This window comes from Cyrtonyx montezumae, unplaced genomic scaffold (genome assembly GCF_038088225.1).
Source record: "Cyrtonyx montezumae isolate F1298 unplaced genomic scaffold, pur_monq_1.0 scaffold_23, whole genome shotgun sequence".
Taxonomy (NCBI): Eukaryota; Metazoa; Chordata; class Aves; order Galliformes; family Odontophoridae; genus Cyrtonyx; species Cyrtonyx montezumae.
Window position 1 is genome coordinate 5255610 of NW_027071970.1, and position 22848 is coordinate 5278457.

The 22848-nt window shown below is 44.7% G+C and overlaps 1 protein-coding gene across 2 annotated transcripts in view; it reads left to right on the forward strand.

The window, feature by feature from the left end:
* Positions 1 to 22848, forward strand: part of TTC28 (tetratricopeptide repeat domain 28) — a 125389-nt gene that overhangs the window by 43732 nt on the left and 58809 nt on the right. For both annotated transcript variants that reach the window (XM_065738954.1, XM_065738955.1), the window contains one exon: positions 21556 to 21703. In XM_065738954.1, coding sequence (XP_065595026.1) covers positions 21556 to 21703 — 148 coding nt within the window. The remainder of the gene's footprint in view (positions 1 to 21555; positions 21704 to 22848) is intronic.

A 22848-nucleotide genomic window follows, 5' to 3' on the forward strand; every position in this document is an offset into this window, starting at 1 on the left:
TGCAGGTTCTACTGGAACCCAAACATTTAGCTTCCTGATACTGATTTTCATTGAAAAATGATGTTCTCATTGAAGCAGCTTTGAATCCTTTGATGGGTGCAGCCCGTACTTCTTGGGCAGTTTGGATGCAGGCAGCTCTGAAGCTGTTGACTTGTGCAAAAGGTCATTAGGGCTGCCATCAAGTCACTTGTCTCTGAAACACTGAACCTGCTAAGAAGTCCTTGCCCTGGGTTTTCAACTACAACTTGGCAGCTGGCTTTTCTGCTCTGGGCCCTCATCTGAACAGAGCAGTGCGAGGCACTGAGGCTCACTGACGGCCTTTGTTATGAACCAAATTTGACTGAGGTTTTCATTTCTATTTATCTCCAGTCACTCATTTAGACACAAAGCAGAGAGAGCCAGACTACTGCAGCTGGAGCGCTTGTTGTTTAGTCTCCCGGCCCTGCCATCATCAGACCCATAATTTCTCAGGCAGCAGTTTCATTGCAGTCTTGGCTGCCATGGAGACGCATCACCAGCGGCCATTAAAGCAGCGCTGAGATGGCGGCTCCTGCTGCTGTGATTCCGATCGTTCTGCTTCTGTCAGCACTTCTCTGCTCCGAATCCTGCTTTGAAGAATTCTGTCTCCTCTGTGCTCCTAGTGCGGTGTTTGTGCCCTCGTGGGCATACAGCTTATGGATGTATTGCTCTGTGGCCCAGCAGAAGCTTGCTCTCTCTTCCTTCCATCCCTGTTAATCGTTGCAGTGCAGCAATCTGAGCTGTTTCCAACATCTGGGTTTTGCACCAGGCTTCTCCTGGCATTCATGTGCAGTGTGCCAGGGCAGGAGATGGGCATCCTGCCCCTGGAGTGGTGTTGGGAAGGGAATGGGGTCCTTTCAGGATGAGTTGAGGCTCAGTGTGGCCCCTCTGTATACAATGGGACATTCTGTAAGGCAGAGCCCATGGGTTATGATGAAGGCATCTTCCTGTGGTATCGATCAGGACAGAGAGTTCAGGTTTTACTATACTTCAAGTGGATATGGAGCCAGCACTTACACATTTCCAATCAGAGAGATATTAATGTAGCATAGCTAGAGGAACTCTTAAATCAATGGAGGAATACAGAGCAAAGTTGGAATCCTTTGTCTGATGGCTTTGCGTTTTCTTGTGTTTTCCACCAGCACATAATGAACAGGCTTCGGTGTTCCTGTGTCATCTGGAAACTTGCTTAGCTGCCAGATACCCAGCACGACTTGGCATGCTGGGAGCTGTCTGCCACAGCCAGTGCTTGGACACAGCCGTGAGGAGCGCTCTGGAGATGCTGACTTCCTTGCAGAATGTAGTTTTGTGGTAACCAAATATATACTGTTAGTACTCCTGCAGGATATTCCACTTCAGTGATGTTTTCTGTGCCAGAATGGCCTGTACAGATGTTTGTGGAGCTGTACGTTAATCAGGTCAGTGAACCAGATGCAGATTTTGTGCGTCTCTGTGACCTGGATCGCTTCCCTGTGAGACGAGCGGCAGAAATACCTTGCTGTTCAACTCTTCATTCCATTAAAGCGTGCTTGCATTTCCTGGAAACGTGCTGTGATGCCTCTCAGATTGTTGAACATTGTACACCTGAATTTAGCCATGGGAAAGCATTCCTGTCTGTCCTAGGAGTTCAGCTGACCTTTTCCAGTTGGGCAGCCTGGCTCTGAAATGAAGGCAGCCTCATGCCCTTCTCTCCCTCTCTGCAGCCTGATGTTACTGTGTGGTGTCCCCAAACACCTGCAGCTTTCTGCCAGGTCTTTTCTTGTCTCAAGATTCCCTGCATTAGAATTAATTTTGGCTGGTTAGTGGTCTTGAGTCTCTTGAGCACTGGTGCTGGTCTGACCACCTCTTTGAAGTGCTTATATGCTGCTTCTTTGTTCTGTTCTCGATTTATTGTGCCAAAGAAAAACAAAAGCAGCCATGACTTCATCTAGTTCCATTCCTTAATGATTTCATTCCTTTTCCCCTGTATCCCAAGTTTAGCTGTGCACTTTGTATTATTCCTCCATCTCATTTACAACCTGCCTGATGCAGCCTGTTGGTGATGGCAGCGAAGTTCAGGACTGCCCAGAGCAGCTGGGAGCTGCGTGTCCCTGCTGTTCTGTGGCAGGTCAAGAGGAGAGGCAGAAACTGGAGCATCACTGCAGCATGGTTGTAATAAAAACATGCAAAAGTAGCATATGGAACACAAATTTGTTCTTAATTTGTACAAGGAAGTTGTCTGCACATCCTCTCTGTGTCGGGGGCTGTAGGGGAAGATATTTAAAAGGAAGAATACTGGTCTATCTGGAGCACCTCTCCAATGCAGAAAGGCTGAGGGAGTTGGGCTGTTCAACCTGGATAAGAGAAGGCTCTGAGAGACCTCACTGCCACCTTCCAGTACTTGCAGGGTCCTTATAAGCAGGGAGTGAGTTATGGTTTGATATTGATAAGACATGGAGGAATGGCTTTAAACTGAAAGGGGGGAGGTTGAGGTTGGATGTCAGGAAGAAATTGTTCACTCATAGGGCAGTGAGGTCCTGGCACTGCTGCCCAGAGCTGTGGGTGCCCCATCCCTGGAGGTGCCCGAGGCCATGGATGGGCCCTGGGCAGTGTGAGCTGGGGGCAGCCAGCTCACAGCAGGGATGGGATGGAGCTGTGGGATCTCTAAGCTGCCCTCCAACCTCAGCCATTGTGTGCGTCTAGGATTCTTGGGGGGGGGGAAGAAATATTAAACCATGAAGATGTGCTACTGAGTGAGCCAGTTGGATGAAGTACTTTTTTAACAACATATAAACCACCAAAAAATTTTCAACCACCAAAAAAAAAAAAAAAAAAAAGAAAAGAGAAGTAAGCATCAAGGAAATAAATTTTAAAAATGAAAATTGGAGTGCTGCATTTCTGGGGAAATACTCTCCACTTTACTTTTTGATTTTACTTTTAATATCATTTCCCTACTGTAATGGGTGCAGAGCTTGTGACTTAATGACACCTCTGAAGTTGTATTGAATCGCCTGCACCGGGTTTTGTGTCCTCTCCTCAGCTTCTTTCCTTTGTGTTTTTGTTATATGTGATACCTGTGTGCTCTGTGTAGTTCAGCACACAGAAGCTGATTGTAGAAGGCAAGCTGTGGTCTTCCTTCTGTGTCAGCTGTACCCACCTACTATATGCTAACACGTTTTCTGTCAGCCACCCCATTTAAACAGATAGAGAAATGAAGTTTGTTTTTTAACACAATTAGCACCAAATCTGTGGATTTGGAAACTCTTCAGAGCTGTCCTTGAGTTAGTGCATCAGTCGGTCATTCATGGCCCCCTGAGGCTCTCCTGCTGACAGCACTCTTTGGTTTCCACTATTGTGCACAAATGAGCAGAAATATTAATAGCATCGTCTCCTTTCGGGGCTGCCAGGTGTGTTATCAGTACGAGCAGGGCTCGTATCGCTCGCTGCTGAAATGCGAATGCTGCAAGTCGATCGTTTCCATTTCCATTGTGTTTTCTTTCTGCTTCTGGTATCTGGTGTTCATGAGACAATTCCGTCTTTGTGTCGGTGTCACGGTTTAATGCGTGGCTGCTGGTGACAGCAGTGCTCAGAGCCTGTGAAGTCTCTGCGAATTAGTTTGCTTGCATCTGTGTGAACAACTAAAGCCAAAGGCTCTCCTTTCTGAGGATTAGAATCACATCATTACTGGAGGGAGTTCAGAGAAGAGTGAAAAAAGTGATTAGGGGCCTGGAGGGACTGATGTATGAGGAAAGATCAAAGCAGCTAAATTTGTATCATTTGGATAACTGACAGCAGACAAGGAACATGAAAGTCTGAGATTATTGAGTGTGTATTAGTAGGGATGGGTTGTGGAGAGCTTATTTAGGCTTGGGATGGTTTGAGGGGAATGGGAGTACATTAGCAAGGGGGAAACAGCTATTAGAGTTGGGGCAGTTTTCAAACAATAAAGGTAATTGATTGTTTCTTGCTCTAAACACCGTGTCTTAAGCTACTGTTTTTTGATCTACTGATGAACAGAAATGAAATGTTCCAGATAGAGGTAGAAGTGTAACCCTGAGGTTGGCAGAAGAATCGCGGTTGGGCTGTGTGTTCCTTTGGCCTCAGGGCCGGGCCTTTGGGTCAGGTGGGACTCGCTGAGCAGAGTGGCAGGGACACGATGAGAAGCAGGCCTTTCCTGCCCCTCCCGTCAGGATTAACGTCATCAGGCTGACAGAGCTCATCTGTCTGTACCATTTGTTCTTCTGCAGTTATCTGGGATTTCAAAAAATTACTGCACAGGGTCAGTAGCTGTGTCACTTTGATGCAGAGGTTTGGACTGCAGCCTAGATACAAAAGTGGAATCTAGGACTTTTCAAATAAGCAATTTCATTCTGTTTTCCAAGACTCTTCTTTAAAAGTACTCCTTGTGCCAGGCATCCTGTTCTCTTACATCTCATGGCAGTTAGATTCTTACCCCTCCTATAGTTTCATAAGACAGTATAGAAATAACGTTCTTTTCAGGTTCGTGCTAGTTCCCAATCCTGCTTTTTTTCTTTCCCCTTTACTTTCCTGGGTTCTTTCCAATTCCATCAGCTGAACGTCACTGACACACGCCCAGCTGTGGCTGCAGAGAGCAGGTTGTGAACCCTTCTTTTGGCACTCAGTTGTGGTGAAGTACTGTGGAGCACACCTTGGGGAGGCAAGTTGCCTTTCCTTGGAGGAGCCATGCCGTTCAGTGATTTGCTGTTTAGGCTGCTCTGTTCATACTAACAATTTGTATTTCTGTGCAGAGTATATTTCTAACATAACCAGCAACGCTGAAGGGAACTGAATGCTGAGCATCCCTATGAGCTGAATTGAGTCCTTTTATTGAGGTGATTTCACTGGATCACTCTGCTGTTACAGAAATGAGATTTGCCTCATTATAGTGCCGGGCTAACCCCTGCTTCATGTTCTGTCTGTGATCAGCAGGTTGTCTCCAGAGGCAGAGCTGAGTGCTGCTGCAGTAGTGACTCATTTGGAAGGAATACCTCTTGGTAGCTAGAGGCAGCGTGAAGCCACGTCTGATGCAGGCAGCAGGTGGGCTGTTCAGTGTCTAATTGCCTCTGGGAGCCTAGAGCCAGCAAAGCCCTTCTGGTTAATCTGTGAGGCATGAAGTACAGGCCTTCCTATGAGAGCAAGAGGGATTTTCAGGGGAGAATTGGCTTTGAACGACTTAGTTATCTCTAAGGGAGGGTGTAGTCCCTGCTTAGTGCTTTTTCAGAAGCTTTTCTAAGGGTATCTGAAGGAAAGGTGATGGTGGTCCCTGGGCATCACAAGGCACTGGGCTGAAGGTTGGCTACAGTAAAGTATGTGACAATAAAGAGTCTGTGCGTACATGCACCTCTTCTGTGAGGCTGGCAGGCTCACTGCTGTGTGGGTTTGGACCCCATTTGTGCAGAACTGTGTCCATCCTTGTCTTGCAGCGTACAGTGCTGCTGTGTCTTTTTGCTCTGTGGGGATATGGGACTCTACCTTCATAAACCCATGCTCAGATCCCAGGCAGAAGGAGCTCAGGTGCAGTGAGGCAAACAGTGCAGCTCTGCTGCTGGAACACTCACACCACCTGTCTGACTCGTTGCAAGGTACAGTTTTTGGTGTCTTCTCACCCCTGCTATGTATATTGGATCTGATGTGAAGGGAGCACGTAGCAGGCTGTGTAAGGAGTGCCTTGGAGTCGATACACGCATGTAGGGGACGGGTGTGTATTTAAAAGTAATAGGGAAAATGCATTCCCTTGGTATTGTGTGTTTCAGTATAGAAGCTTATTGATTCAGGTGCCTGAAACACTGATGCTTTCAAGATGAATTTCCTTTGGGAGCAGTAGTGTGAAAGGGCAAAGGGGAAATGATTAAAATTTAAACCTTGAGATGCTGTTGAATTACGTTGTCATTTTTTAAATGAGACTACATAGCTGAAGGAAGAAACATTTTGGGCAACTCCAATCTGTATTTAAGTACTACATCCCCATCTAGGGTAGATTATTGATAAAGGGCTGCGGGGTTAAATGCTTTGTATGGCACAAAAATGTCTGCCATTGGGAGACTGCTGTGTTTATTGTGTATAGAGGAGGTGCTCTCGTTGAGAACATTGTGGCTGTCAGCTGCTTCTATCCTGGATTACTATACCAAATCTCCAGTTGTTTTTCAAACACACAATGACAAAACGACATGTCAGCTTGATTGTTTGATACGCTCCTTCTCTCAGCTTTCCATCCCCCAAAGGAAGATCTATTGTGAGAGGTCTTACTGACAAAAAAGAGCAAGCTTTTGCTGACCTGAGCATGCAGTGTGAACACACCTTTGGATACACAGCTGTTGTGTGACTGAATATGCAGAAATGGTCCTGACTTCTTACCGAGTGTGGGAAACTGTCACTGTTTCTGTCTCTCTGCCTTTTGTTGTTTGTCTGTGCCATGTGCACGCAGACACAGTAGCCTGGAATTTCCTGTGTGATGGAGGAGGACACCAACAAGTATTTGTATTTATAATGCTAAAAAGAGACATACTGTTCTGCTACATGTTCATCCTTGGTTCCACAGTCCTTGCTGTTTGAGAGAGTGATACACCTAAATCAGAGTCTGAAAGGTAAAAGAAATTGGTAAGATCAAGAACAGAGAACTGAAAACTGTCAATGTACAAAACCTGAAGGCTGTCAAGTCCCACAGGCCTTTGCATAATAGGAAATGGCTGAATGTATTTGTTGTGTATTTTCTTGTTTTATGCTGAAGAAGGCAGTGTGTTGATATTACTCAGGAAAGAGGCAGTGTACATATGGGATGACTGAGTACTGGTTGCCTGTGCACTTCACTTTGTTCATCTTGGATTTTTTTTGTGCTTTTTTTGGGTCTTTTTAAAGTATTTTAATACTTCTTCAAAACAAAGCAAAGAGAAGAACCCCACTCTCTCTTCCCTAAAAATCACATCAGGTGGTGGGATGATTTTCAGCAGCATTAGGGATTCTCAGGTTCTCAGCAGGACCTGCAGCATGTTGACTGAAGGAGCCGTTGTCCTTCTCCCTTGGTTGGCAGTGAAGGGAGCAGAGGCACACAGCTTGGTAGGAAGATTCATGGCTCTTGTGTGACAGTGTGAATTCTCCTGTTCTTTTACTTGTTCGGAGTGTTTCAGTGCCTTCATGCGTTTGCTGTTGCAGTGCTGAAATTGCTGACCTGTAGGACAGAGCTTTAAGAAGTCAATTTATATCTCTGGACTGAGATTCCAGCTCCTTCACAGCTCCATCAACTTTTCATAGTCTTGTTTACAACAGGAACAAGAAGAATACAAAGTAAAACGTACTTTGTATTCTTTACAGAAAATATAGAAACGTACTTTAAAACATCTTGATGCTTAGTCACCCTGCCTCTTGCATGTGTAACTTAGCTTTGTCTTTCATCTGGTTCCTGAGTATGTAGCAGGAGCCAGAAAGTCACTTTAAATCATATTATATGATTGTCTTTTTCAGCAGTGAGGCTGCTAAACTGGAAGGAGCATGGCTGAGGTGTATCACCTGTGACTATATTCTCTGTAAAGTGTAACTTTGGAAGTAAATCTCTGAAAGGGGATTGAGTTACTGTGACATCTCGTGCGGTATAAACAGTGTTCCTTTAAATTCACATCAAACAGAGCTGCCATTGCTTACCAATCTAATGGGAGCTGTGGTAATTGCTTTTGTAGGTTCCATTTATAGATCAGGCTTCTATGACTAAATTTAATTACTTACAGCTGAACCCAGTGAAAGTAGTAAGCTCAAAATAACCCCTGTTGTGCTGCAGTGGAAGCAGCACGTTGTCAGAAAGAGGTATTTCCTGATTTTTCTGTGTTTCAAATAAGAGTTCCCAGCATTTGTGTATTTGTGGCACAGTTAACTGAAGAACAGACCTCTGCAGAATCCTCCAAGCTAATGCCATGAGCCACGATGACAGGCTGCTCTCTCCTGTGACTGATGATAAGGAATGTGGTATGGAGCTGCTTACCCCAGGGATTGTATGACATTATGTAAGTTCACAGTGCTCATAAAAGACATTTTCCTTTTTGGATGCTTAGCAAGGTTCAGCTACCAAAAGCAAAGAGCATGTCTCATAGATGAGTGACAGTGGAATCCCAGGTGTATTTAGTGAGCAAGAAGGGAGCATCTGGTCAGCGTTGCAGATTTCATTTTTCACTTTTCTCTCCTTTTCATTTAAATGGTGGAGATGTTTCTTTAATAAAACTTAACAGAAAACACTGATTATCATCAAAGCCAAGTGTGCTCTGTAATGAATGTATTTTTTCTTCAAGTAATCTGATGCTTCACAAAATTCGGGTAAGCACAGGTGGAAAGGGAAATCCATCAGTGAGTGCTTGCCCTTCCTGTGGGAATGCTGCAGCACACAGCTCTGCTCCTGAGACACTGCCCTATCTTCCCAGAGAGATGCTCAGGGGAATAGCTCAGCTAGGAAGGATTCTTCTGTCATTTAAGGGATGAACTGGGAGGTAATTATTTATGTCACCAGGTCAGTCGGTATTGATGTGGGCTGCGTCAGGACTGTTAGATGTGGATAAGTCTTTGGTGGTTGAGAATTGATTTAAATCCTGCCAGCTTTGCTGCATTGGGTATGTGAATTTATATTATTTACAGCAGATTTCCAGGGCAGACTGAGTTGTGCTGTTTGATCCTGTTGCACAGTTGACCATCTCAGTCCTCCTCCTCTTTTTTCCCCATTCTTTATCCTCTTTTGTTCCTCCTATTTTTTCTCTCCTTTTTTTTTTATCCTTTTTTTCCCCCTTTTCTAGTGCTTGCAGTGTCCAGTGCTCATCGTTACATCTGATAAATCCCAAGAGGTATCTAGGGCAACAAAATTAGTCTGAGTTGATTCATGTGCAGGATGGAAAGCAAAATACCAATGGCTAATTTATAGAGCTCAAATCTTCCAATCTGTTCATCAGCTGAACTTACTGTTTTCAGTAAGTACCCTGTTCCTCTCCATATTCCCAAGAATTTAGGATTCTCAAAGGTAGTGATGAAAATTGTTTAATGAAGCATGAAGCCTGTATCCTGAATAATGGATATGTTTGCAGAAAAGCCATTGCTGAAAATACATAGTACTAAAATGGAAGCAGTCATGCTTTTAGCTCACAAGACTGTGCTTAGGCTGTAGGTTTAGGTTTAATGCCACAGTGTTTCTAGGATTTTATGAATATTCCTAGGAGTAGGAACAGATCATAGCTGTTGTTATGCAACACAAACACGGGTGAGTACTGTGTGTTTAGGAGAAGAGTCTTGTGTTCTTGTTTTATTTGCCTGTGAGGTGTGGACTGGGTTTTCTTGATAGAGGATAGCATAGCATGGGAGAGAAACTCTATTACAGGGACAAAATATGTTCTTTATTTGTAGGACTGCGGGCACTGTGACATTTTCAGATTCTCATAACTTGGTAGTGCTCTGCTCCAGGTTTACATACTCTGATGTCATTAATTTGTGGAGTTTTCCTTCAAGCCAGCTCCCTTAATGATGAGATGAGCAAAGTGGGCTAGCTCCTGCAATTAGCGGGCTCTTCAGAGTTGCCATGTGTAGTGCTCTAAGGGTAATTGTGCAGTCAACCGATGCATTGTGTTTGATCTCGTGTTCTGCCACACTCCATTTAAATTTGTCTCAGCACTTAAAAAGTGAGATCAAAATGGAGAAATGTGAAGGGTTTCTAGAGCCTTAACTTGTTAAGCTTTAATATCTTTGAGAATAAATGAAGTAACAAAAAAAGCATGTCTGAAGGGATTAGATAGGATTTTTGAGAGAAGGCAATTGATTTAGAAACACATGTTCCTTCGTTTAAGGGAGGATAATGCCTTCTAAAGCTGGTTTTTGATGCAAGAAAGAGTAAGTGTGTCTAAGATCACCCAGTCCAACTGTCTGCCAACCTCCAATATTGCCCATTAACCACGTCCCAGAGTACTATACCCACCCTTTCCTTAAGCACCTTCAGGGACGGTGACCCCACCACCCCTGGGCTGCCTGTACCAGCACCTGACCACATTTCTGAGAAGAAATTCTTCCTAATATCCAACCAGAGATATGTCGGGGATATTCTGTGTGGTTTGTCCCTTAGTACTTAAGTACTATAACGGGTGTACAGGGATGAAAGGTACCAACAGGGAGTTGACAGAACAGCAATGCTGACTATGTTCAGGCAACAGTCCAAAGCCATTTGTGATGCTTACTGATGGAGTCTGTGCGTATGTATTAATAGAAGCATAAATGAGAGGGAGTGGGGAGGAGAGGGTGACAGATTTGGGCTGGAAGAGATGAATTATGAAGTGCAGAAGCTGGTGAAATGTGGGTGAAAACAGACTTGGGATGGCTTCTCTGTGTGAGGAATTGTACAGCTTATTAGAGCATGGCCGTTGTTGATTTTGGGTTTACCTGTTGCAGCCCCCCTGCAGCATGGCACCTGCTGTGGTGTCAGTGTAATTACTCTTCCAATAACAAAGCAGAGAAGTACAAGACAACAAAAATGAAGCAGATGCGTAGCAGGGAAATAATTTAAAATGTACCTCTTTGTTGCTATCTCTTGACCCTTTCAGGGCAGTTCAATAAAATCTGGTAGTTTCTATAGCAACTACTAAATTACTTGGTGCTGCAGAGGTCTGGGATAAAGGAGGTGAATCAATGTAAGGAAACTCAGGGTTGGTGTTTCTCCCCTTTATGTTACAAGAGTAATGATCTGGCAGAACTCACCACGTGTGACGCTCATCCTGAAGAATTTTTCCCACGTTCACCTTAGCCAACCAGATTTATATATTTAGCATTTCTGCAGGCTGTGTTTTCCTCCTGTCCCCATCGTCAGCTTTGTCCTTCTTGGCAGGCGGTGCTGACTGAGCGCAGAAGGGGCGGCTGCGATCCGGCAGGCAGCAGTCCTCCAGCACAGCTGCACCCACGTGGGGAGAGGGAACTACACCTGCTGGTGTTGCCAGAAGTGACTGTGGGTGGAAGTTCGGTGTAGGAATGACCGTCAGGAAAAGTCCTTTTGAGTTTTCAGAGATAAGTGGCAGAGCTGCAGCTCTGTGTGGTTTGGAGCATCCCTGCAGCCATCCAGGCGCTCCGTTTTGGTGTGCTCCTCAGCTTAGTTGATTTGGCCTTCTTAGAAGATAACTAAATTCCACTGTTGATTAAGAGACCAATCATGACTGTTTCATAGATCCACTTAGGCTGGTTGCATTCCTGAGCAGGAATTGTTGGTTCAGCCACTAATTGTCTGGTCATTCAGAAGTGATTATTTTCTCTAGTGCATGCTGGATTTGATAAAATGGAGGCTTTTTGGGTGTCAAAGTTGATTTTTTGGTGTTGTTTTGTTGGGGCCTTTCAAAGAGCTGCCCTTTGCTGAGCTGAGATTCCTGGGTCCTTTCTGCAGTGCTGCTCATTTGCTTTGTGCACGCGTGCTGCGCTGTGTGCCGGGCCAGAAGTGTGTGCATTTTTAGAACTGAAATGAAAACTGCGTGAAGCAACTTGGTGATGTGAATCGAAGTGGTAGAGCTCGTGAGGAAGAGGATTAGAAATGCTTGCTAATTTTCTTTAAAAGGTGGATTCACAGGGAATGTCCTTTCTACTGTGCCACGAGGATGCTTCTAGTACTTGACGCTCCTTGCTGAATAGTTCATATCTGCAACGAGCAGGAGCAGGATCAGAGTTCCTGAAGTGAGACAAGTATGTATCATCTCAGTGTTGTGCTTTAACCAGTTCCTAACCTCACTGCTAGCTGAAATAAAACATACTGTGCTGAGGCTTGGCTGTTCCTGGGCAGTTAATTCTGTGGAATCCTTGTCTCCCACATTTCTGTCTCCTAGGGAGATCAAACCTTCGTGTGTCTGAGCTGGAGCTAACAAGTTGGACTCTCCACCAGAATTCATTCAGAATTATACTTCTTTATTCACAGCTCTAAAGTCTCGTATCAGACTGCAGAACAGAAACAGAAATCCTCATGCAAAGTTTGAGATTCAAAGAGAACCCACTAGTCTGCTACAGACATTAAAGTGAAAAATCAGGCAATTGTCTTCCCTGCCTGTGGCTTAGGAATACCATTACATGGAGTAATAAACTATCCATGGCATCAGCTCTGTGGCCAACGTAAGAACTCCACAAAGGGACTGCATTAAACATGTGCATTTCATTTTCTTTGTGTCAGAAATATTTGTTGTTAAAATCAGTCCAGGTGAACGAGTGTGGTTTTTGGAGGAACTGTAGTTACCTTTTGTTGCAATGCAGAAAGGGAAATAGAAGGTTTACTTTCACTGGAGCTTTTCTCCCTTGGATTTTCTATGTAACTAGGAACAAAATCGCTTGTCATTTTATTACAGCTGAACCTTGCCAGAATAGCTAGTCTTTTCAGTGACTTCATTACTTTGCCTTCATAGTTGCATGATTTTAACCATATGAAAAACAGCAAGATTCAGTACTCAACTTAGGTAAACATCTCTGTAAGTGGGCAGTATTTTTAAACATCTGCTGATGTTACTGAGCAATTTGTACACAAGGAGACCTTTACTTTCCGTCCTGTCTTGGGATGGCCAGCTAATGTGGCTGTTAAAGGCATGAGCACGTTCAGTGTGTCACAGAATCACGGAATTATAGGGGATGGAAGGGACCTCTAGAGATCATTGAGTCCAACCCCCCTGCCAAAGCAGCTCCCAGCCCAGGTTGCACAGGTAGGTGTCCAGGAGGGTCCTGAACATCTCCAGAGAAGGAGACTCCACCACCTCTGTGTTCAGCTCCAATGCTTCGTCACTGCACTGTGAAGAAGTTCCCATGCACATTCGTGCAGCTCTTCCTATGCATCAGTTTGTGGCCATAGACAGATAGATAGATAAATAGATAGAGTGGTTTGGATTGAAAGGAACCTTAAAGGTCACCCATTTCCAACCACCCTGCTATGGTCTGGGGTACCTTTTACTAGATCAGGTTGCTCAAAACTCCATTCAGCCTGGCCTTGGGAGCTGCAGTGTGGACAAATATGTCCATTTTCAAAACAACCTTAGGTGGTTTTCAGAATGGATGCAGTCAAAGAGAAGCTGAAAATAGTTTGATTCACCAGGGATAAAAGAGAAGGAGGCAAGAAATGGACCAGTTTTAGAGACAGTGAAGCCAAGAGGATCTGATCTTTGGGCAAGTGAAAGAGCACCTGCATATGCAGAAAACCAGATGTGTGGATGTGGTTCTGGGGCTGAGCCAGGACCCACCTGCCATGTGAGCAGGATCACCAGGATGTGTCCTGCTGGGCATGAGATGTCAAAGGAAGGCAGTGGCAGAGTGGTTGGCTGTCTCTGGGAGAGGTCTTCTTTTGGCAGCTTCCTTTTTGGCAGCCTGAGCACTGCCACACAAGTGGCAGGGGTTGTAGTGACTTTCTTTGTGCTGGTAGTTCAGGTACTAATGCATAAGAAACAGACTCTTCTGCAGCACGTTTTGACTGTGCATACTGTGAGAGGTGAGAGGTGGCTGTGCTGCTATTTTTGTACAGCAGTGCTGCTTGAGTGCATTGTCCTGTGACTTGCGTGCTGCTGGGGCTAAATGCTCCCCTGGCTATAGAGCTAGCTGTAGCTGAGTGCTGCTCTGTTGCTGGAGGGTGCAGATGTGCTACTGATGCTGTGTGTTGGAGCTGCAGGCCCAGAAGGCACAGACAACAACGATCACAACATTATTCTTAATTCCAGACTTCTGGATTTTGGTCATCTTTAGTAGTCTCAGTGCACATCATTGCACAATGTTAGCTTTACTAGCTGCCTAATTGCAGATTAAAAACTTACTGCCTTAACTGTGAATCCAGATCATCTGTGTCAGGACTGTCTAGTCTATTGGAGCTGCATTTGCTAACGGAGACCTTTGAGGTGTCCATGTCTGGTTTTGCTGTGCATGCCAAGCTTTATGGCAGTGGGTCGACGAGATGCTTTCATGTCTCATTTCTGGATTTTATTGTGGGTTTTCAGCGTGATCCACCTGAACTTGCTCAGACTGCCAGTCTGTAACATGGAGAAAAGCTGAAGAGGAGGAGCAGTCATTTAAGCTGCTGCTCAGATGAGTAATTCAAAGTGAGGCAATGAAACTTTGTGCTGAAGGAGCTGTTGTGGTGGATGTCATCTTTTTTAGGACATGATTTTTATTTTTCCCTGTTTCTTCTTTGTACTGCTTTTTCATTTGTTTTTGTTTCTGAGAGTACAAATAGTAGCATATGTTTGTGTTCTGCAAAGTTTCCCCACGCATTGAATGCTGTTGGAATTGGGAAGATTGTGTACAGATGTACACTTGCAGATAAATCTCAAATGTTTATACAATATAAATCATAGTTCAGACCTGAAACTACATGAATAATGTTAGCAGTCCTGCCACTGCCCCGAACTTAGCCAAGAAACACCCTACAGGTGCCATGTAATGCATTTACATTCTGTGTCAGTTCTGACTATTAAATTGCCAGTAATAGGTTACTGGGACTGGCGTTACTGCTGAGCAGCATGGCGGGTGGCTTATCTTTTCTTGATCAACTCTTAAAGCAAGCTGTATGTTTTCCATGCTGAACTGAGAGGAGTTTTAGGCAGTGCTGTACTCACCTCTGTGCCCGTCAAGCTGAAGCATTACTGACTGGTTGCTCTTCCCCTGTGCTGTGTTTGGGCATTAGTGGATTGGTTGCTGTTTGTCCAGAGCACTTCCCACCAGCCCTGGCTAGTTCTTACTGTTAGGTAAGATGTAAGAGCTGTAAGCAATAAAGGAATGAAGCTTGCATGTGCTGTTGTTAGAGGTTAGAGATGCTCTCTGAAGAGCAGGATCTATTTTGCAGCTTGTGTTTCCAGAGCAAGCCTGGAATAAGCAGCAAAGGAGCAACACCACGATGTGAAAAGCTGTGCTGCTGATTTTTGTGCTAACCAAAGTAAGCAAAAATTGGACTCTGTTACTGATGATTATATTTAGGTCCTGTGGGAAAGTGATTTGCACACCGTCTCCCACTGGAGATGGTGGAAGCTCAACTCAGAACAAAAATTAAAGGCTCCTTTGGTAAAACAAGGTGTGATATTGTACCTGCCCCCCATTGCTGCTTGTCTGTGTAGACTTGATGAGACCTAGAGGAAATTTCCACTCTCAAGTAGTGTTGTTTTTGTTAGAGACACGTTGGAAACTGGAAGAACATAAGGAACTGCAGAAACAGTGTGTTTGTTAGATCTCTTCTTGCCTTTTTGAGGGCAGGCTAATGGTTCAGGTGCCAGCTGAGTGTATGGAGTGGGGAGGAAAGTTGTTGTCTCCATGCAGCTTTAACTGTGGAAGCAGGAGTTGAATGCATATGGACTGCAAGCAGTATTTATACATGTGCTGCATGTGTTCTGAATTAAAGCACATTCTTCCCTCTCCCCACATTCCTGAAATCCCACAGCAGAGATTTGTCCTGTATTTCTCTCTAAAATTTGGCTGTAAAGCAGTTGCAATGGGAGAGGAAAGATCCAACCTGGTGCCTGGCCCCAAGAAGCCATAGTGACTGTTCCGTATTTTGCTCCTTTTCTTCAGCTGTGTGTACTCTATTTATCAGATGTTGGCTTTGCTTGCCTGGAGGCTGTGGGGAGCAGTCCCACGCAGGCTGAAGGGTACATGCAGCATGGAAGTGTTCTGCAGGCTCAGGACAGGCCAGTTAAACACATCAGAGATTATTCATGCTATTTTCAATGTCATCTGCTGATCTGGCAAAGCGAGGCAGCATTGTGGGAAAAGTATTTCTAAATGCTTGCCTTTTCTGTGCAGACAGTTGGTTGTCCAGGACCTGAAGCTGACGTGAATGGAAAGGTGTTTTGAATTTCCTCCCATGTGTACAATGAGAGTCTTTGTCTAAGATTTTTTTTCAAGCTCTTTATGTTTATTTGACAGTTGTTTTCTGCTCCAGTTTCTTCCGATACCGTTCCAGTTCTGTTCTCCCATCTCTGTTACCCATTCACAAGTTGGCCAGCAGCTCCTTGTGTAAGTGAGTCACTCTCAGAGCTCGAGGTTTGATGACAAAATGACCACATGAATTCTAGTAAGGCGGGTTGGGCACAGAGCAGGCGTGCTGTGGCACTGCCTGCAGCCTTCACAGGGACCACCTACAGAAAGTGAGGGCTTGGGCAGAGCAAAGAGAATGAGCCGGTGGAGCTGCAGGAGCCCATGGTGCCTCCAAAGGAGCCTATCTGGCTCCCACACAACGCCTGCAGGACCCACAGCATCCAGCCTGGGCCACACTGTGAGCAGCAAGGGCTGCACGGAGCAAGGTGTGTCACCTGGTCGTGGTGATGAAAGCCCTGATGAGCTTTGTCATCACACTCATTGTGGGTAGCATTAAGATTTCTTTTTAGTGTGCTCAGAGAGGATCACCTGTTGTGTATGTTGTTGTCAGCTCATTGTGTTCTTAAAGGGATTGTTCTGCTTCAGATTGGAAGTCAGTGTTCCTGGTTTTCTAACCATGACCTTAAGTGGCCATGTGGCAGTGTGCTCAGATGTGCCAGCTGGTGTCCCAGTTCTAACTGTTGAGGAGTGTTTATTAACAGTACCAAATCTCTCCAGCCAAAAGTATAAATGGACTACTTTTAGAGAAATACTTGTACCCTGGTACTAAATCTTATTCCAGAAAGATGAGCTCATGCTTTAGACTTACACGAGACTGTGGTAAGATGGGACTGAACTCCTGCAGCTGCTTTTTCTCTCTAATTCTTGTAAGCATTGTGTCGAAGACACACTAAGGATCTGAATGATTTATTGACATAGGTTCTGCAGGGAAAAGGGGTGTGAGCCCGAAGGGTTGTACCAGAGGCTGCTTCAGATGCCAGTGCAGTATGAATCTTTGCTGTGACAGCCTGCATCTCTGGTCCAATTAAAATGTATTTTGATCCCTATCTGGTTATAAAAGCACTGAATTATCCGGGATTTTGTTTACTGGAATTTCTTCTATTTAGCAGAACTTTGGGAATTGTAGAGGAAAGACAAGACATTCCATTCATACTCACAAATGTCATTTCTTGCTACCGTATTCTTGTCTTTATTGCTCATTTTGTGTTAATTCTAAGCCAGTTACTGTTGCTCTGCCTAGAACAGTTCTTGCGTGTTGATAATAGAGGAGTTGGTAACAACTTCAGAACCCCCTTAATACACAGGAAGGGGCTGTGAACTTCTCAGTGGGCCCTGTGCTGATCACTGCAACTTCAGGCCGCTGACATTCTGTACGTGGGCTTGCTGTGTGAGCAGCCTTCGTTATGGGGCCAGTTTGCTGCATGGCTTTGAAGCATCAGCTGCCAAATACATTCTCCGAGTTAATTAGAATGATTTATTTTTGTTTCCAGACTTTCGGGAGTGCTTTCAATATTATTATGGGTAGAAAGTGCTAATTATTCCCTTCTTGTCCTCTTTCCCAGCCCATCTCCACTTGGCTGTGTGAAATCTGTAAATTATCTGAGGTGATGGTAGTTGCCCAGCTGGCTGAAATACGTCCGTAAGTGGCTGCAGTCCAGCCTGGCTTCCCAGAGCAAAAGGTCTATAGGTGTATGTACTTGTTCTCTCTTTCACTAACAACATCCCTTTCTCAGCATCAGTAACTTGATAAGATCAGCTCTTCGCTAAAGCTGCCTTTTACCTTTTAATCCTCACTTCCCTGAAGGCTCCTGCTGGTTTGCCTTACTCTGTCACTGCTCACCAACAGAGGCACTGAGCTTGGGCTCACCGTGCAGTGCCAGGCCCTGGTGTGGCAGTGAGTCTGCAGGTGGAAGAGCTGAGCGTGCTTGTTCATGGAGACACAAAGCATGGAAGAAAACAGCTGTGTTTGAGGGGAGGCATCCAGTGCTGGATGTCAGCTGAGAGCAGGACTGTGTGTGTGTTTGAGTGATTGCAGAGGCTCTCAGGTACTCCAGAAAGATAGGTACAGAGAGAAATGTTTGGTTTGGTTTCACCTTTCTCTAATTTAGAATGAGTGATTTTAGTGCTGGAATATAGGCCACTTTAGGAGATTACCTATAATGTTAGTTTTCCTGTATTAGTCCAGTGATTTCCTTGCTGATCCAGCATGAAGAAGAAGGAATGAGATGTAGAAAGAAAAAAACTTTTCAACTTGGTTATGTAAATACAACTTCCTCTTCTGACTACGTGTCTGAATGTGAAAGCAGAACACCATGTGTTAAGATATATGGGAATCAAGAAGGAACATGCATGAAGTGTAGGTCATCCTTCCCGATCTCAGCTGATCTCTGTGTGTGTTGCTATGTGGATGTGTGGCTGTTTGCATTCCAATATAAGATAAGCACTTAACAATGCTGTTATCTTCAGAGGCTGTAGAAAGATATCACTTATTGATGCTTGCTTTATTAATTGTGAAAGTGCACAAACAGTTGTTGGTTCTGCTGCTTCCTTATTTATCCGGACTGTGTGGAGTAAAGCAAAACAAAAAACTCCAGGATTTCCAAATGGAATTGCTGAGACAAAGAAATTCTGTGCTCTTTGGATAATGCGATTCGTGGATTTATTCATTTAGTTTTAAGCCTAGCTTTCTAAAGATCGGAGGTTTATTGGATTACTCTGCTAGTCCTATTACTATCGTGTCTGAATTCGTTGGCCAATTAAAAGCCATGTTGAGAAGTCAATCTGCTTTGTTACCGTTCGTTGGTTTTTGTTACTGTTTTGTCAGCTTTGTTAGGATTGAGTAAATATGAGGTCCTCTGAATGCTACTTGTAAAAACACTGAAAGTAATTGATACCTATTTTGTGGAAGTGGGGATGTGCAGGTTGGGAGGGAATTGGAAACACAGTGTGGCAGTTGAGGGGAGGATATTCTTCCCAAAATGATCTTACAAGAGGGGACATGCTGGGCAACCAGCCCTTACCAGGAAGCCATCACGTGGGCTGAAGAATTTTGTTCTGTGGGGATGGTTGGGTCTGTGCCTTTACTCTGTTCCCCAGATCTCTTGGGTTGGACAGCAGGATTCTTCTGCTTCGGTCTTCTCTAGCTGGAATCTGAGCACACAAATTCAGAAACGACCCAGAATCCCTGACATTGGCTCGTGGACCTGTGTTTTCATGCAGGGTGCTTCTCTTGCATAGATAACCATGGCTGCTCTGAGTCTTCTGTGTGCATTTCCTGATGGAGAAGTGTTTTTGGAGCTCTTCAGCAGTGTTAGCAGCAGCAGACCCCATTGCACCTGTTTGTAAAATAGTGTTTGTTACCCACCACTATGGCTGTTGGGTTGTGAATGCTGTAGTCAGGAAAGGAGAGCATTTTCAGACCCAGCACTCGTGTGCTGATGGGGGGCACTCATCTGTCCATTTCAGGTTGGATCTGAGTGGAAATTTTTCTTGTGCTGATCACGATGCATCTGACTCAAAGGTTTTCTTGCAGCTGTGGGGGAAGAAATTGTTATGGTGCCATTTTCCCTTAGAAATAAGTAGCTGGAGTAGAAGTTTGTGAGGTCTGATCTAATACAACAGTGCAGAGAGTGGAAAAAATGCAAGGGAGTGTTCCGTTGTCTTTGTACCGTGCTGAGGATGCAGGGAACTGTGGGCAGAAAGCACCTGCTGTCATTTGTCCTGTCCTTAGCAAAACATCATCCTCTTGTAGCTTTAATCTCCTTGAAAGCAATCAGTCGGCTTTTCTCACCTGGGATCGTTGGTAAATTAATATGATTTTTATTGTAGAGCGAACACTCTTCTGATGTTCATGTAGTGTGATTAAAATGGTGAAGTGTACTGAAGCGTGGGAAGGTTCTGTCTGTGTCGGGGCTGGGAAGCTGCTCGTGTCTCCTTCCTTCAGCTGCAGCCCTGGCTCCCTGCCCTTCCTTTCCCTTTCCTCTTCCAGAGGGTGATTCTCTCCCTTTCCTGCTCGCAGATTTCTTCCCTTGATATGGTGTCTTCATTCCAATGCCGAAATAACTTGTGAATGCTTCTTTTGGAGAGGAAATAGACACTGTGAATGCTCTTTATTTATTTTGTTAAAGGACTGTTGGGAACGCAGTGTGTGCAGAGGGTTCTGCATGAGCTGAAAACTGGAGGAGAGAGGAGCAAAGGCTTTTTTGCAGGAGCAGAATTGACCAAGATCTTCTTTCAGTTAAGATTAAGAGGCTTTTCTTTGGGGCTCTTGTTTGTATTCACACACAGGCTGGACTGACATTCTGCTTTGTGTTTCTGATGTGCCACCTGTACAGGTAGGATGCATCATGAGAGAAGGGGTGGCAGGCTTCTGTCTTCCTCTAAAGCACGGGATGTGTGGCTCGCCTGCACGCACGACGAAGCTCCCTTGCTGGATGCTGTGTATTTGTGCCCTCATCCCTGATAATTGGATTAGGCAGGCATATTTGTCTTGGGTCTGTGAAACCAGCCTTGTTGGCCTGGAAGGCCCCCATCAGAGACATGCTGCATCAACCTGCCTCTGTGATGAAGCGGTAGAGAAAGTAATTAAATGATAATTCTGGGGAAAAAAGGACTTAAGTGTGTATACCGTGATTGAGGTGACAGCAGGCTCTGCTCGGAGAGCTCATGATGATGGCTGCTGCACATTTATTAGTTCTTTGTATTTTCTTTGATTTAAAGCATAATGCTAGTAATCTAATTAACATTGAATTGGTTTCCAGTACAGTAGCTTGTTTGGTTCAATAAGAACACATTTATACTAAAGGTTAATGAAAAGAATTTTACTTCCATTGAATTCATTAAAAATGGTTCTACAATCAACGCTCGCTAATGGAAAAAGGATTAAATATTCATGTCCATAAATTTCTCTTGTCATTTCTGATTTTCCTTGATCCCTGCCTCCACGGGTTGGATTCTGAAAGTGTCTGCAAGCTCTCATGAAATAGCGGTTTGGATATTAGTTGGAGATTTATCCTGGTTAAGTAAGAAGACCTCCACGCGTATGCTGAATGTATCTTAAGCACAGGTTTCTAGTGCAGATGGGGATAGATAATACTTCCAGTACTCGCGGGGCATTTACAGACAGGAGGGGAGCGACTTTTACACAGTCTGATAGCGATAGGACATGGGGGAGTGGCTTTAAACTAAAAGAGAGAAGATTGAAGTTGGACATCAGGAAGAAATTCCTCACTCAGAGGGCACTGAGGCCCTGGCACTGCTGCCCAGAGCTGTGGGTGCCCCATCCCTGGAGGTGCCCGAGGCCATGGATGGGTCCTGGGCAGTGTGAGCTGGGGACAGCCAGCCCACGGAAGGGATGGGATGGAGCTGTGATCTCTAAGCTGCCCTCCAACCTCAGCCATTCTGTGACTGGCTCCCAGCATTGCATTCCTGGATAATCTTAAGGAGTAGTTCTTTTTTAATATGGTGTAACCTTTTATCTTCTGTTGTGCATGGTAAACATGAAGTGCTGGCTCTTCATCGGCACTTCAGCGGTTTCACAAAGGCTGTGGTAGTCACACATGGTGGGAGTAAATGAGCAAGCTGTGGTGCTGGATTTTTCTGATTGTAGTTAGCATGACCAAAGAACCTGAATGTGCCCGTTGTCCAGCAGCGTGACGTGGCTGACAGATGTGATACTTTTGACTTGTACCAGTTAAGTGATTTCTTCCCTCTGATTTGCAGGCATACTTCCGACAGGGCGTGGCCCTTCAGTACCTGGGACGCCATGCAGATGCACTGGCAGCATTTGCATCAGGGCTGGCGCAGGATCCCAAAAGTCTGCAGCTTCTGGTTGGCATGGTCGAGGCCGCCATGAAGTCTCCCATGCGAGGTAAGTGCTGGTGCAGATGGAGAGATGTGTGCTCCTGTGGCCCTAGCTTTGTTTTCACTTGAACCAGTTTCACACAGTGCTCTCATGCTTGGCCATTGGGCAGAGAGTCTTAAATGCTCAGGGCCAGAGTCTGCCCAGAAGAGCGTTCAAGCAGCTTTTCCACTATCATAATGTTTTTCAAAACACTATGTTCCAGAAGGCAAAAATCTGTTCTGCTAGGTCACTTGCGTTCTGGAAGAGCGTTGACATAATGTAGAGCTTGAGGTGGTGTTAGCTGTACGCTGTTTTGCTTCTCTTTCATAACTGTCTCCATTTTAGAGATGGGAGTATCCTCTTTATTCTGATTCTCTGTTGCTCTGTTTCTTTTGCAGACTCTTTGTTGTTGTGTCCTAGCTGTGTTTCCAGTGGGGGAGCATGACAATTCCCATCCTCAGCAGTGCATCCCTAGGATTTGGGGGTCAAGAAGTGCTGAAATGAAAAAATATTCCCTTTAGTGTTTCATTTTTTTTCAGGTTTTTTTTTCTCACCCTTTAAAATAAATTTATGTAGTATTTTCCATCCTGTGTAGCAGTTAATATGTGAGGCTAATTTCATTTGGTACCCAGAGGTACTGTGGCTGCTGCTTAGAATGCAGGTAACACAGTATTTCTGTGTAAGCATCTCCAGATTTAACTGGATGATCTTACTGTCCCATCATAGTACAGCTGTATATCTACATTGCTTCTCCCTGCTGTGCTTCTTGGTGTTGCTGCTTGCCAGTTGTTATCTTCCCACAGAGTATTTTGGCAGATTTTAAATTAGCTCTGCTTATAAAGTATTAGTTTTAATTTGAGTGTGTATGTATGCTGTACTATGTAATGAATATTCAGGATCTTGGTCCCACTGAGCTGGGCACTGTGTGTGCAGGCACTTATGTACTTGTTACTTTTCGTTCTGGCCCTTTACAGGAGCTTACTGCCTGGGAACAACGTGGATCTGTTCAGGTGTTATGGTGTAAAACCTGTCCCTAGGAATTCGATTCCACTGGCTGATTGATTATTTAGAGCTATGGATAGATGATGTGAGTTGTATCTTCCAGGATACTTGCATGCAGAAGAAGAAGAGAGGCAGCTGTAAAGGCAAAAGAGTTCTAAGCATCAGTGATG